The 15871-nt window shown below is 45.8% G+C and overlaps 1 protein-coding gene across 2 annotated transcripts in view; it reads left to right on the top strand.

Moving 5' to 3' along the window:
- Window positions 1-15871, top strand: part of FRMPD4 (FERM and PDZ domain containing 4) — a 434157-nt gene that overhangs the window by 400494 nt on the left and 17792 nt on the right. For both annotated transcript variants that reach the window (XM_045856137.1, XM_045856138.1), the window contains exons 7-11: window positions 754-861; window positions 5588-5719; window positions 7609-7728; window positions 12211-12347; window positions 15374-15500. In XM_045856137.1, the coding sequence (XP_045712093.1) occupies window positions 754-861; window positions 5588-5719; window positions 7609-7728; window positions 12211-12347; window positions 15374-15500 (624 nt within the window). The remainder of the gene's footprint in view (window positions 1-753; window positions 862-5587; window positions 5720-7608; window positions 7729-12210; window positions 12348-15373; window positions 15501-15871) is intronic.

The raw sequence follows: 15871 nt of genomic DNA, 5'->3' as shown, positions 1-15871 counted from the left end.
GACTTGGTGTTCACTCCATCCGTACATGAACCCATTCCTTAAATGTCATCCCCTTTGAGTTTGGGGAATGTACTTTAATGAGCTAAAGACTGTTTCACAAAATAACTTTATTCTCAAAGCTGAGTAACACTTGTGATTCCCTGTCATTACCTCTGGCAAGCATCCCATCAAACATCTCCATAGCTGGTGCTCGTTCCGCTCTGCTATGGTCTGGGCGGGCGTGTGGTCCCAAACACTGCGGCTTCTTCACAAAGGGGTCACTTCCATTGTATTTTCCAATGGGAAACCTTGATTTAAAAAAAACACACAGCCCTGGCTGGCGTAGCTCAGTGGATTGAGCATGGGCTGCGAACCAAAGCATCACAGGTTCGATTCCCAGTCAGGGCACATGCCTGGGTTGCAGACCACGGCCCCCAGCAACCGCACATGGATGTCTCTCTCTCTCTCTCTTTCTCCCTCCCTTCCCTCTCTAAAAATAAATTTAAAAAACCTCATCTGATTGACTTTCTGATGGGCAAAGGTTGGTCTTTGATTTGAATCAACTGATTTATCTGTGGCTGGAAAAGAAGAATTTCTCTGTGAATAACTGAACTTGGATCTCACCGAAGGGACACCTTGGCTGGCCTCAGAGAGTTCAATTCTGTTTTCGATGTTGCGTTACAATACCTTGTAGATATGTGTGGCGGCTGCAAAGAGCAGAATTGTAGTCCTACTGACGTAAAACCCTTCCCTCTTTTTGTTGTTGTCAAACAGGAAACTGTTAAGGATAACTCACTTCTTTTTATGCCAAATGTTTTGAAAGTCTATCTGGAAAATGGGCAGACCAAGTCATTTCGCTTTGACTCCAGCACCTCCATAAAGGTAAGAGGGCCCACTGAGCGCTGTCCCTGACCCTGTCAGAGCGGAAGGGAAGGCTGCACTGTGAGTCTTGTGGCACAGGATCCCCTTTCCGAACTGTTCATTTCTGAGACTGTTTTCGAGTGCTTCCCAATAGGTAGTGTTCGAGTACTTAAAAGCAAACCCAAACAAAAAGCATAAACTAAGAAGGTTCTGCTGTGTGTGTGTGTGTGCGCGTGCACGCTACAAAACTATATAATATGCTATCAGTGAAGAAGCACTAGAGCGTGTCATTTTAATGCAACTTCAGATTAATTAAAATAGCCTGACCGTCACCAAGAAGACTTGGCACCCTGCCCAAAGCCAGCGTGATGTCTCAGCAATGTTAGCCACCCAGAAGATTAATACGTTAGCTGTTAATTGAATGTCTGCTACTTTGGTGTCCAGCAAAAACGAGGGGGTAGGGTAATGCAAAAATAACATTTACTTTCAATCCCTGTAACCACTTTCATGGAAATGATGTGATGCATAACGGGCAGAAATGAGGCGCGCATGTCAGGAGAAGAGGTGAAAACAAAGAGTCACAAAACAATTCAATTACAGTAGTCCCCCCCTGTCCACGGGGGATACCTTCAAAGACTCCCCAGCGGATGCCGAAACTGCAGATGGTAACGGACCCTATAGGTACTCTGTCTTTTCCTATACTTGCACACCTTTGCACTGAAAAGAAGCTTTTCATGATTTCCCTTTGGCCTCTCTGAAGTGCCAGGATCACTAGTCTTGTGCTCTGCGGCCATTAGGAGGTCAAATAAGGGTGGCCGGAACACAAGCACTGCGACACCTCCACAGTCAATGTGATAACTGAGACGGCTGCTAAGTGACTAACAGTTGGAGTGGGTATGGTGTGGAGACCCCGGACAAAGGGATGAGTCACATCCCGAGTGGGATGGAGCGAGATTTTATCACACTACTCAGAGCAGCATGCAGTTCAATACTTATAAATTCCGTATTTGTGCAATTTTCTATTCAATACGTTTGGACTGCAGCTGACCGCAGGTAATTGAAACCGCGGAAAGCGAAACTGCAGATAAGGGGGGACTACTGTATTTCAAAGTCACAGGTGAGTTTGCATAATTGGGATTAAAACAAAACATGTCGGTTTTTCTCCCCATACTTCCTTCCTATGGAAAAAAAAAACTACACACTTTTTTTTTAATTGAACAAAATCACATTCAGAAATTGATTGCTCCCTAATGCTCCATCAGCGTAAAAGAGGCTTTCTTCAAATGCCATTTTATTGAGGTAAAATAAAAAAGTACCCAGTGACGTTCTGTACAGTAATGTATCAGGAGAATATCGGCTGTGTGTTTAAAATGTCTATTAATAGCCATACCCTAATTCTCAGGGTTTTTTAATTAATCAGCATAAATCTTATGAGTGGAAGTGCTTGTGCAAAGCCCACTCACTGCGTTATTATCATGATGCCGGCAAGCAGCTTGTTTTGCATTGCTTTAAATAGGTTGTGATTTAGCAGGTAATAGAGCAGACCATAAGAGTAAATTGATGATAGAGCATTTAACTCATCTTCAAATCATTCCAGATGAAATATGAACTCCCCTCAGACAAGATTGCTGAGTTTAAAGGGTGATGACTTAAAACATCCTTTTCCTTTATTCCTACTCAAAATCAATGGAGAACGAGATGTTACTCCAATGATTGATCAGCTAACTTAGGGGTTGGCGAACCTTCTCTGGAAAGGCCTCAAGAGTAAATATTTTAGGCCTTTGTGAGACATTTGATCTCTGTTGCCACGACCCATCTGTCCTACTGTATCGGGACAGTAGCCCCAGAAAGGTGGGTTCAGGGACTCCTTAACACCACTCTCAAGTTCAATAATGCACTTGGAGACCTCGCAGAACTCAGCAAATTGTTATGCTCACAGTTCCAGTCTTTTACAGCAAAAGGATACACACTGAAATCAACAATAGGAAAACGTGTATAGGGCAGTAGAGATTAGGCATAGAGCTTGCACCCATCCTCTCCCGGTGGAGTTATACGGGGTTTTCTCCCGGCCCTGATGTGTGACAACATGCACAGGGTCCCTCCCCCCACAACCAGGGAAGCTCACTTGAGCGTTGGCGTGCAGTTTCCATTGCTCATTGGCTCCACAGACACAGCTGACCACCTGTGCGGCTGACCTCAGCATCCAGCCCCTCCGGAGCTGCAGCTGATCCCCACACGGCCCAAGATCCCCAGCATAAGCCACAGTGTTAGCATGGACTCTCTGGCGTGGCCCCAGCTCCCCAAGTAAACCAAGCTGCTCCTATTAGGCAAAACAGCCCACAGTTAGAGGAGTTACCTCCCAAGAGTCAGGAGTAATGAATTTGTTCACTGCACAGACACTATATAAATGAATGGGCATGGCCAGATTTGACCCACAGGCCATGGTTTGCAGACACCTGACGTAATCTACAGAGCTGCATTATTCCAGATCTCTCAGATGCAATGGCCTTATTCCGTGACATCAGCTGGTCAGAAAAGCTTCTTGTCATTGCACCCCACGCCCACCCAAAGATCTCGGTAAAGACTTGGATGCCTTTTTTTAACAGAAATAAATCTGAATTTCGCAGAGACTGATTCCTGTTGTACAATTCCCTCTGCCCTCTTTATGGCAGGAACCCACCCTAGACTGGGTTTCATTTCCCTGAAGATGGCAGACGACAATGACAAGACAGGTAGCAATGCAAAAAGTTCCCATGGAATTGCAGTGATCTTGTACCTAACAGCCTTATTATCACACCAGACACGGGCTGGTAGGCATAAGGTGGAAATGGTATAGTTATGAGAGGGATGTGACGCTGTCTAATAAAAATTGCCAGAAATCTCGCTACAGAGTCGCAATAGGAACAAAGCGTTGCTATGGATTGCCCAGTGTCCTGCCCGGTGATTCAAGAGGTTTTAGAAAGTGTGTGTTCTTACACAAAGATTAGTCTTGTTTTCTCTTTTCTGGGCCTTGAGCGAAAAATTATGCAACAGAAAGTCTTCTTATGAAAGTCAATATAGTCAAGGCATTTCTGGTGAATGATTATTTGGAGGGTGGATAGGGGTGGGGATCTTTGTTTTAAAGGGGCCTGAAGGCATTGAAAAAAAGTACACAGTGAACAGTCAAAACCTTGGAAAGATCAGAAAACGAACAAACAATTCAACGTGCGGCAGTGTTTCTCTATCTTGGCATTGTTGATACTTCAGACCGGATAATTCTGTGTTGCCGGGGCTGTCTTGTACATGGCAAGACACTGAGTAGCGTCCCTCCATGCCCAGCCTCCTCAATGCCATTGTGACGACCAAAACTATCTCCAGAGGTTGCCAAGTGTTGCTGTGGGGGGGTGGGGGGGGGGGGGAATTGCCCCGATTGAATATCACTCAGCACTCTATGGGATGTTTAACACTTGAGTATAAATCATTTTGAAGAGAGATCATTGACGCTTTTCAAGTACATGAGAAAAGTAACGGTGGAAGACATTACGGCTTTGCATTCTGGGGAACACGTGTTTGTGTCTGGAACACCTTTCTGATCCCAGATGTTTAGTCCTTTCAAGGCTTGCTGATGAAGCTTGCTCATTCTACCTTCCCCAGAGATTTAAAAGAACAGCTCATGTATGCATATTGTTAGAGTGCCCTAACTCAGTGCCGGACTGTGCTGTAAACAGACACTTTCTGTGTGTGAACTTGTTGAGTCCTCATATGTATTCTGAGGCAAGTATTATCACTATCCCCAGTTTACAGATAGAGACACTAAGATACTTAGAGGTTAAACAACTTGCTCTAAGCTGCGCAGCTAATATGAGGCACAGCAGGGGTTAGAAACCAGACCGTTTTCAGAGCCCACACATACCTTATTACCACGTTACAAAACGGTAGGCTAGGGGTTGGCAAGCTTTTTCTGTAAAGGGCAGAGAGCAAGAATAGTACGTTTCAAAGGCCACTCTGTCTCTTGTAACTACTCAACTCAGCTGACCCAGAGTGGGGAAGCCGCCAGAGATGACACATAAACGGATACGTGTGACTGTGTGCCAATAAAACTTTATTCACACAAACAGATGGTGGGCCAGATTTGGCACACAGGCATCATTTTGCCGACCCCTGGGGTAGACCATTTTCAGACGTGGTTTCATTACCATCCTATGTAGAAAATAGGAGAGCTGAATGGACCACACTGCACAATCTATTAATAACCTCTCTGCGCCCTGGCTGGTGTGGCTCAGTGGATTGAATGCCAGCCTGCGAACCGAGGGGCTGCTAGTTCGATTCCCAGTCAGGGCACATGGCTAGGTTGTGGGCCAGGTCCCTGGTTGGGGGCACCTGAGAAGCAACCACATGTTGATGTTTCTCTCCTTCTCTCTTTCTCCCTCCCTTTCCCTCTCTCTAAAAATAAATAAATAAAATCTTTTAAAAAATAACCTTTCTGCACTAAAACCTTAGCTGATAGGTAAGCACCTCCCCCCATTATTCACTTTGTTGCCTCTTCCTGAACCCCAAAGAGATTTCCTGGGTGGGCCAGGAAAAGGGTAAAAGAGAAGGCCTCGTTCCTATATCTGTTTGGATCTTTGGAGCATCGAGCTTCAGAACCAATCAAAGTGTAACACCTACAGATCTGAAGTCTATGTGGGCAACACTTCTCAGTCATGGTAGACGCCCCAGGAGAGCTCCTTCGGTTTTGATTCCATCTTGACAATGTTTCCTCTCCAAGGATGTCATCTTAACTCTTCAAGAGAAGCTCTCCATCAAAGGCATCGAACACTTCTCCCTCATGCTGGAGCAGAGGACCGAAGGGGCCGGAAGCAAGCTGCTGCTGCTGCACGAACAGGAGACCCTGACTCAGGTGAGTGAGATGACCCTGATCGCTTGCGCTGCTGCCGTGAGCAGAGACTGCCTGGCCCCGGAATGCCCCCCAGCCTGAAACCCTTTAAATGTGCTCGCCTCCTCGCTGGGTAGCCCTGCTAAAGGGAGCGCTGGCATTAATAATGGATTTTACACCTCAAGGTGATGTTTCCCTTTTTGTCCATTTTTCACAGACTGTCAGTTGGTCTCAGGAACAGATTTATCATTCAAAGGCTCAGCAGCCACTCCTCGAGAATGTGGCTCTGTAGAGGGATATTTTATGCCATGCTAATGAGGTGTTCACCTGTTTTCATAATCGATCTCTGGAAACCATTAAGAGGCAATGGTTTCCAGGATTATTTACATGAAGGGAAAATTACATTAGCCATGGAAAGTTCTGGGTATATACCTCGGACACTTTCAGAAGCCTGAACTCCCTGGCCCAGTCCTGCCTGCCGGAAATATGGGATCCACCAATGTGTCCCGGGTCCTAATGGGCAAGATGCCACCCCCATCCGTTCTCTGGGGAGACAAGCAGGCTACTTGGCGGTTGAATTCAGCACTGCGCCCTGACTTTCCTTGTAATTCCACACGGCAGAGTCTTTGTTGGCTGTCTAAGGGACCTCAACCAGTTCCTCTCACGTGGGAGAGGTCAGTGACAACAGGACTTTAAAAAAGGCCAAAGGTTCCTATTTCCTCCTTCCTGCTTTCCTTCACCGTCGTCCGTGGTGGAGCAGTCCACAGCCCTCCGTCTCATGGGTCCACGCTCGCTGCTTTGCAACCCTGCCCAGTGTACCTTTCAAAACAGGGTGTGTTCTCCCATTGAAATTCTTCTACTCAGTGAAGTTAGCCGTGTACACTACAAGCCTATAGACGCGCACGCACATGCACACACCATGCAGCGCGATAAAGCTAGTGCTATAATTGTTTTGAATTTCGCAATTGCAATTCACAAGCATTTTTGGTTTTCGAGATGTGTCCCTTGCATAAAAGCAGTTACAAGTCCATGAGACTGCATATTTGTGCCTTGAAAAGTACATACAAATGCAAAAACTATAAGCAGGACAGCCACGCTGGCTCATGCTACAATGGCCTGCATTTCATCGCGTTGGCTTCTTTGGGGTTATCGGAGAGGTTTTACCTACTATCTCAGAGTCCAGTGTGTTTTCATTCATTCAACTGTGTACTAAGCACCTACTATTCATTGATTGATTACCTTTTGTTACAAAAGGAGTTAAGAAACTAACACCTAGTCATTAGCACATGCTGTGCTGGCACCATGGCCCTTAATTTAACCTGAGCAATCTGTATTGTATTCTTCACAACTTCATCGGATTTGAGCAGTGTCATGGTATCAAGACTTTGTCCTCTTTTGTAGCTGCCACCCCCACCCTAGCTTTGGTGTGCTGAACAACACCCAGCACCCTCAGAAGCACTCTCAGACGCTGAGTGCACATTCTGTCCGTCCTGGAAAGTCACATCCCCCTGAGACAGCCGGAAGCCAGGGACCTGTCTGTGCTTCTTTGGCTCAGGTCCCGCAGCTCTGTGGTGTAGGTTACCCTGCAGAGTCCCCCGAGGGACGGACTGTGGGCCAAGCCCCGCTGGGTACCACGCACTTGCTCAGCATCCTCCCCTGCCTGCCCCGCTCGCCCCGCCTCCGTGCTGGCCTCTCCTGGGAGCACTTCCTTAGTCCCTGCTGTCAGGGTCTGCTTCCGGGGAACTCAGCCTAAGCCACCAGGTCTGGGCGGTTTTCAGGGGATGAGTATGCATGGCAAATATTAAAAGAGCTTCAACCATTTCTTTCCTCAAAGAAGGTTGCCTTTGCTTCTGTGTGCCTCAGCCATCTCGCAGTCACCACTGAGGACTCTAATCATCGATCTGCTCTTCCAGGTCACACAGCGACCCAGCTCCCATAAGATGAGGTGTCTTTTCCGAATTAGCTTTGTCCCCAAGGATCCCATCGACCTGTTAAGGAGAGATCCAGTTGCTTTCGAGTATCTCTACGTCCAGGTACGTGAGAATGGGGCCACATTATAAGAATGTTTGGGGTAAATTAAGTGCAGCGTTCTTTCCTTGAACTGTTTAATTTTGAGATCTCTGTCCCCCCACCCCAATGGCCATGCTTTCTAAAATAATTCCATGGTGGTTTTTTTTTAGTTTTACTTTGGATTTTGAAATAATTTCATGGTTATGAAAAAGTTGCAAGCGTAGTAAAAGAGCTCTTTGATGCCCTGCAACCCGATTCACCCGTTGTTTGCCTTTGACCACATTTACTTTATCTTTAGTGTCTGTGTGTGTGTCCTCTCCCCAACACACACACTGTTTCTGAACCACATGAATGTCAGTGACCAAAATGAGGCTCATTTACCCCTAAGTGCTTCCGTCTGTATCTTCTAGGACCAAGGACATTTTCTTGTAATCATTGTGCAATGAACAAACTCAGGAAATTCAACACTGGTTCATTGCAGTGCTCTGAATCGCAGTCCATATGGACATGTTGCCACTTGTCTCCCGAAGTGTCTGTGACGTCAGTTTTTTTTCTAGAACAGGATCCACTCCAGGATCCCATTTTGCACTTAGTGGTCACATCATTTTAGTCTCCTGAAAGTGACATGTTATGAGGAGCACTGATCAGTTACTTTGTCCAATTTGGGTTTCTTGGATGTTTCTTCCTGATGACACTGAGGTTCTTCTGCCTTTTGAGCCGAGCAGCATGAGGGAGTTTGTACACTCCTTAGTGCATCATATCAGGAGGCCCATAAGGCCAGTTTGTCCCTTTCATGGTTGTCTTGGAGAGGGGAGACCTCTTAAGTAGTATTGCTAATACTCTTAAGGAGTATTGCTAATACTACTTAAGGAGTGTTGCTAAGCACAGTTCCGGAGAAGGTATGTTTGCACAAATGTAACGCAGTTCATTCTTGACATAAAAGACACATCTTCTCTACCCTGGAATTATCCTGAGAACGGTAAAACCTGTCCCAGGGTTCGCGCCCCAAGAGCAGGCCTGGGTGTTACGTGAGTGGTGAAGTAGCCACCTCTTCAATGGGTAGCGGGGGCAGGGGGGCAGTGGAAAGCCATGTGCGGTCTGTAATAGAAACTAAAATGAAGCTACCATCCTCTTATATATCTCTCACTGAGAATGGGAACTGAGAATGGCTTGGATTCAGACGCTCTGCTTCCAAACGCCGCGTATCGCAGAGAATGTGCAGTGTGTCGAAAGTAGCATCTGCCTAACAGAAGTCAGTGAGTCTGCAGATGGTGCCGTGGGCCCATGTTGATTTCAAAGTACTAAAAAGATGCCATAAAATGAGCCTAGAAAACAAAAGAGTAAGCAGAAGCAATATATAACACATTGCAAAGACAAAAATCGATTCAACCTACTGGGCTTCTCATGAGGACGGTAGCCATTGGCTACATGGGCCATGACAAGGAAAACACGTTTCAACAGTGAGAATATCTATCCATCTCCTAGTCGTTACTGGACTTTGAGGAATTTGCCAGATTTCGGCATGTGCCATAATGATAAACCCTAATAATCCAGACTGTTGTAATTCATAATTATAATGAGCCATGCAGACATTTACCTGTCCAGTATGCATTAAGAAAAACATCGTTACACTAATTACCATCTTCTGTCACGTATAATGCACACCACATTTTTGTGCGCATTATACACGGGATTATTCTTTCCCCTCAAATATTTGGACAAAAACGTGTGCATTAAACACGGCAAAGTACAGAAGTAAACAGGGCAATACCTCAGACCACAGAATGTTTTGAAACACTTTAGCAGTGTTAGTTTCCTTTTTAACACCTAACATACTGTATTTTTCGGACCATAAGATGCACTTAGGTTTTAGAGGAAAATGGGGAAAAAATTTTGAAGCAAAAAAATGTGGTAAAATATTGAATAACATAAATAACATAACATTTCACCCATGTAAATGTAAACAGAACTCAACAGCAGCATTAACAACCATTATTCCTCCCTGGGGCGGGGAGGGGGGGGGCGTCTTGTAGTCCGAAAAAAACCATGGTATTCCTTATGAATGAACTTTTTGCAGGACTAAAGTGGAGTCTGTTGTGAACCTTTAGTAAGCAGAACAATGATCACCATTTGTTTGTGTAACTATATTGTAAGTAATGTACCTGAGGGTAATAAAAGCATGATGAGCACCAAAATATGTAAGTCAGACTTCACACTAATTCTCGAGGAGCAGTGTGAACTGATTATGTACAGTCCCATTATATATAATGCAATTACGTGGCTAATGACCTTGAAAAAAATTCACCCAGCAGTCTGGTTAAAATATAGGACACACGCACACACACACACACACACACACAGAAGGGATATAATTGGGATGGGAAGAAACAGTTGTAGTTGCAACTCTTAGGAGAAGCAAGAGTGATAACTCACCTGTATACACCACATTACATTTTACAACGCATCCTTCCAAGTATCCCAGCAACCATGAATTAACTGCTTTTAGCCCGTTTTCCATATAAGAAAAAGGAGACTAAAGACGGACAAAATGCCATGCCCAAGGCCATTTGATTAGTGGTTGACAGAGCCTAAGGATCGGACCTCGAGCTTTTATCTCTAAACACTGTGCTAAAGTCCTGTTTCCAATCCATTATGCAATAGGAGCCATACAAGAGAGTGACTTATGAAAAAGCTGACTCCAGGACCTGTTATTACGGTCTGGCCCTGTGCTGAGTGGCTCCCTCACCCTCAAACCCCATGAGACTCGACAAAATGACCCTAACTGGGCCCTAAACCCCGTGGTGCTCCATGATGGACAACCCTGGGTACTTGGAAATAACTGTGAAACCCAAGACGAGCAAAACCAAATGGCAGCCTGCAATTGCTCTCAGGGGCTGTGTTCACGCAGCAGGACCCGCCTCCCACCTCGTGTCACACCCGCCTCCAACAGGCAGTGCTGCGCAAGCAGGTGAAAGATGGAAGGTTTTAAGGGGAAGCAGAGTTGGAAGACCAGAGAGGTGGAAGGGGGAGAGAATGACCTCACTCCTAGGGGTGAAGAGATGGGCTGAGAGGCACACACCCAGAGCATATGGACAGGAAGTGCATCGCTCAGCACCGGTGCATCGGGCATGAGTATTTAAAGGGTAAACATTGTGTGCAAAAACCATACTGGGATACGGGCTCCCATTTAGTCAAGTCAATACATTTGGAAAGGAGGCAAACACATCCTGATAGAGTTTTCCACTTGAAATCATCTCGGGACCAGGTAAAGAATAAGAAAGGGAGAGAGAGGCTACGTGTCATATCTTCTAGCCCCAAAGTCTGGCTTCCCAGAACAAAGCTGAATAAACACCCCTGCAGAATGCGTTTAGGCAGCGCTGCACTTCCCGCGGACATTTGGCTCAGCCTTTGCTCCTAATGAGCGAGGAGGACGCCATCCTCAAACCGATCTCTTGCCGTCATGTAGGATGTTGCACTTGACCATACGCTCTTCCCAAACCCGGTGAGAGAACATCCCCAGCAGCCCTTGTAGGTGGCTCCCTTTTACAGATGAACACACTGAGGCCGAGAGGCTGGATGACTCCGCCACTGTGACAGCGGGGGCCGTCACCGCTAGGATGGACTAAGGATTTCAATAGCCCCCTTTCCTGAGCGCACCAGGGCGCTGTGAGCAGGCGCGGGCTGGGCATCTCAGCTCAGCCACCACCACTACTGTCGGGTGCACAGTGTGCATCCCCATCACACAGATGAGCTGCCTGGGGCTGCGGGAGAAAACAAAGTGGTCCGAGTTGCGTACCCAGATAGAGTCGGGGGCAGAGCTAGGACCCCGAAGCAAGTGGCTAAGTCCAGCGCGGCTGCTGTCCGTCACTTTGCCAACGCCTCTGCCTCCCGGAAGCTGCCCTAAATGATAACGCAGAGAGGAAGAGGACGATGACTGTTAGCACACATGGGTGCTTTCAGTTCACAGGTAGAGTTCTAAGGGCTTTGCACGTCTAGCTCATTTCCCCCTGACAACAGCCCTGTGAGTAGGGAGCAGAACTAACCCTGGTTTACAGAAGGGGAAACTGAGGTACAGGGCAATTCAGCAACGTGTCCAAGCTCACACCCCTGTGGAGTGGAGGAACAGGATTTGAACCCAGGATTCCAACCCCAGCAGCCTAACTCTGGAAACCACCTCGCTCTCAGGTCTACGTGTTCCATCGTACCACCTGTGTTTTGGAATTCCATACCTTAATTCCTAATTATTTTTTACAAAAAGCTAAATATTGAAATAGCAGCTTGCTTGTCGATTGATGTTAAATGTTTTGTGTGGTCTCTATGTTGGTGAGCGCAATTAAATATTGACTCAGTTCCAAGCAGCGCGGTGCAACTGTTTCCGCATTTAGCCTCCTTGCCTTTGCAGGGGGCGGGGTGGGGGCGGGTGGCGGTGCTGTCACCTGCTCCGCCTAGCAATGCCGTGTGGCCCGTTCTTTGACAAGCTGCGCCCTCTGCTGGTCTCTTCGCAGAGTTGTAACGACGTCGTCCAGGAGCGATTTGGGCCGGAGCTGAAATACGACATAGCCCTGCGGCTGGCGGCCTTGCAAATGTACATTGCAACCGTTACCACCAAGCAAACGCAGAAAATCTCCCTCAAGTACATCGAGTAAGTGTTTACTGGGAGCCGCTGCAGAGACGAAGTTGCTGTCCCCGGAACGACCAACTGTATTTTTTATCTATATCTTGATTTCCAAAGTTGACCTTTGTGGCAGACCATTTGTTACACATAGGGAAAATATATGGACAGCATGTTCATTTTTGGTGGAAGCGATCCATTTCTTATACAACTCACAGTTAGAGAATTGTGGTTAAAATGAGGGTCATGTTTAAAATGAAACACACCTTTTTAAACTCCTAAACCACTTGGTTCCAAGCCAAGCTTTGGTCTCAGTGCTTTTTAGACATTAAACTGTTTTTTAAAAGATTTTATTCATTTATTTTTAGAGTGGGAAGGGAGGGAGATAGAGAGAGAGACAGAAACATCAATGTGAGGTTGCTGGGGGTTATAGCCTGCAACCCAGGCATGTACCCTGGCTGGGAATCGAACCTGCAACACTTTGGTTCGCAGCCTGTGCTCAATCCACTGAGCTACGCCAGCCAGGGCTTAGGCATTAAACTGTTTAATTTTCACACTATCCCTATGAGATCAGTAGGATTTTAACTCCATTTTATAGAAGAGCCAACCAAGGCACAGAATGGGTAAGTAATTTACCCAAGTCACACTGGCTATTTATCAGAGGGGGCAGGATTCAAACCCAGGCAGGGAGACTCCACATTGAACTATAGTTTGTGTGATCACTGGAAGCCCCTGTATTTAGAAAGCAGTCTGTATAACCCAAGATTCCTTTTAGATGATGAAAATGCGACATGAAAAGCAATGCTCTAAGTCACAACTGGAAAGGATGGTATTTGTAGCAAAGAACTGTTGTTTGGGGAATGCGAATGTCTCATCTTTTTTTTAAGATTTTATTTATTTAATTTTAGAGAGGGAAGGGAGGGAAATAGAGAGAGAGAGAGAAACATCAATGTGCGGTTGCTGGGGGCCATGGCCTGCAACCCAGGCATGTGCCCTGACTGGGAATCGAACCTGCGACACTTTGGTTCGCAGCCTGCGCTCAATCCACTGAGCTACACCAGCCAGGGCAACGAATGTCTCATCTTGCTGAGTACTCAGTTATAGCATCAGTATGCTACCTGTTTGTCCGGAGAAGATCCCCTCTTCTTAGAAAAATAGCAGTTTGTGGTGCTGTCAGTTGGTGAGTCTATTTAAGGGTCATCTTTGAAAAGAGCACCTCCGTTGCCCAGTCTGTATGCTCCCCGTTGGCAGGTGATTCAATACCCTAAAGCAGCCATACCTTCTCAATCCCGGCAGCTTTAATGCTAAGACAAAGGAACACACATATTTCCAAGTTCATGGCAGGGCTGAAGGCATGTCTCCACCTAACACTACAAGCTTTAGGGTCCTCTCCATTGCTACTTCCAAGAGGCATACGAACTCATTGAAATCCCGCCTTCCAGTCCCATGTGCTGCCTGTAAAGCCATTCTCAATTCCAGAGTGCCAGGTCCCAGCCCACTCCTTTTCACAGATGATGGTTTATCTCTTTCTCTCTTGCCACGCATGCTCTGACCATAGCCTGGGAGAGTCGGCCCACAGAGAGGTCTTACATTCAGATGGACACGTTCATACCCTCATCCACTCCCCTTTGGGAAGTGCTTGGGCACAGATGAAAATGGCTTCCCTTTGATAAGGGAGTCTGCAAAAATCGAGGTGATTTTCAGACACCCTAAATGCATTTCTCTTGCTACTCTCGGGACCCACACTTTACGAGATTGAACATGGCACAGTCAAAAACTCCCAAAGAGAACTGGCTTGACTAAGAACCTTGCATCGTCTACAATCATGCTCTCATGAACTTAATTCACACACCCAACAAATGCTCAGGGAGCATTTTATATGGTATTCATACTGGAACAGTAGAAAGTATAATGTACAAATTATCATCGTAACCATCCATCATTTGTGATCTGCTTATAAAAACAAGCCATCAAGATATGAAAAATAATGATTTCAAATAAGAAAAGTAAAATGATAAGGTAGCCCCTAAGGAATGCCAAATGATGGGGAAAAATAATAAGTACAGGTGGAGGAGGAGGAGGAAAATGGTGATTAGAAAAAAACCCCACCATCTGAACTAGCGAAGAAGAGCATAAATGGTCAAGTGGAAGGAAGCTATCTTCCTACCCTTCTTCGGAGAGGATCTGGAGCAGGAGGAATAACCAGGACCTCCTCAGAGTCCTTCCCAGAATTCAGAAGACACTGCTTAGGCACACGATCCATCAGGATGGAGTTCCTAAAACTCAAAATATGGAACCTTCTTAGGGTAGGGTTGTAGTCATAGGGAAATGGCTTCTTGGCAAAAGTATATTTTCCCAGTCCCATTTGTTTATTTGTTTGTTTTTCTTTTATCTCCACACCAATGAGGTGTTTGCACCTTTTCATCAGTACCAGACATATTTAAGGGTCATGGATCCCACCCCAACTTCACAGCAGCAGAACCCCCCCCCCGCCCCCGCAAGCAAGAAATGCTGATGGAAGGAGTTAGATAGTCTAACTGGCTGGGGGAAAAGAGAATTGTGTGTTTCTAAGCAAGTAGCTATTGATGAGGGAGAGGGGGAGAGAAGAATGGTTTGGGGCATGAAGGAGTGGCATCTGTCCTTCTCAGAGAAGAGAGACAGAGTATGCACAGACAGGGATAAGTGACAAAGGGAATGAGCAAAGGGTCAGAGAGAAATTGGTGTTGGGAATGCAAACTCAGATATGCGAGGGAATTCTAAGAGACTCCAGGTGGGTTGGATGAGATCTCGTCCATTTCCACTGATTCCCGGATGTCTGTTTGCATTCTCTCTGGAGAGTGAGCAATGTGTTTCTTTTAAACGGCAAACTTATGGATTCAAGATCCAATAGTGTTTCCTGAGCGCAAATGAAAAGTTGCTTCCCTCACTGGGGACTTGTCTCGTGTTCTCTACCTTGCCAAGATTTCATTTGTTCCACCAAACATCAGGGCGCTGTTTTGTCTTAGATAACTCATCATCACAAGAATGTGAAATTAAAAATATGCTCTTTATTGCAGAAAAGAGTGGGGATTAGAGACTTTTCTTCCCTCTGCTGTGCTGCAAAGCATGAAGGAGAAGAACATAAAGAAAGCACTTTCACACCTTGTCAAAGCAAATCAAAACTTGGTACCACCCGGTAAAAAGGTATCACATTTGCATCTTAATAGACAATGGATTTTAAAGAGAGAGGCTTGCATGCACTTTTTGTAATGTTTAAAATTAGCCCATGGATAAAATACTTAGCGCTACATTTTCAGAAGCAGTAACATGCTAACCTTTTTTTAAAAAAGACAAACTATTAACATGTTTCTAAGACCAATGAAAAATAAGGATTCTTATGGAAAGCTATTTATTTCTTACAAACTGTAGACTCTTTATTGTATGGGGGGTTCACATGGGCATGCAGGAGAACATGGCATGACCTCCAATTAGAGGGCAGACTTGTAAGATCATTTTATATTTCTGTCAAGTTCTTGCTTTCCACTCAGACCAGCTCAACCGCAGCAGCCAGCAAG

This window comes from Phyllostomus hastatus, unplaced genomic scaffold (assembly GCF_019186645.2).
Source record: "Phyllostomus hastatus isolate PE091 unplaced genomic scaffold, TTU_PhHast_1.1 phas_scaffold_12, whole genome shotgun sequence".
Lineage (NCBI taxonomy): Eukaryota > Metazoa > Chordata > Mammalia > Chiroptera > Phyllostomidae > Phyllostomus > Phyllostomus hastatus.
This window is presented reverse-complemented; position numbering and strand designations above follow the sequence as displayed.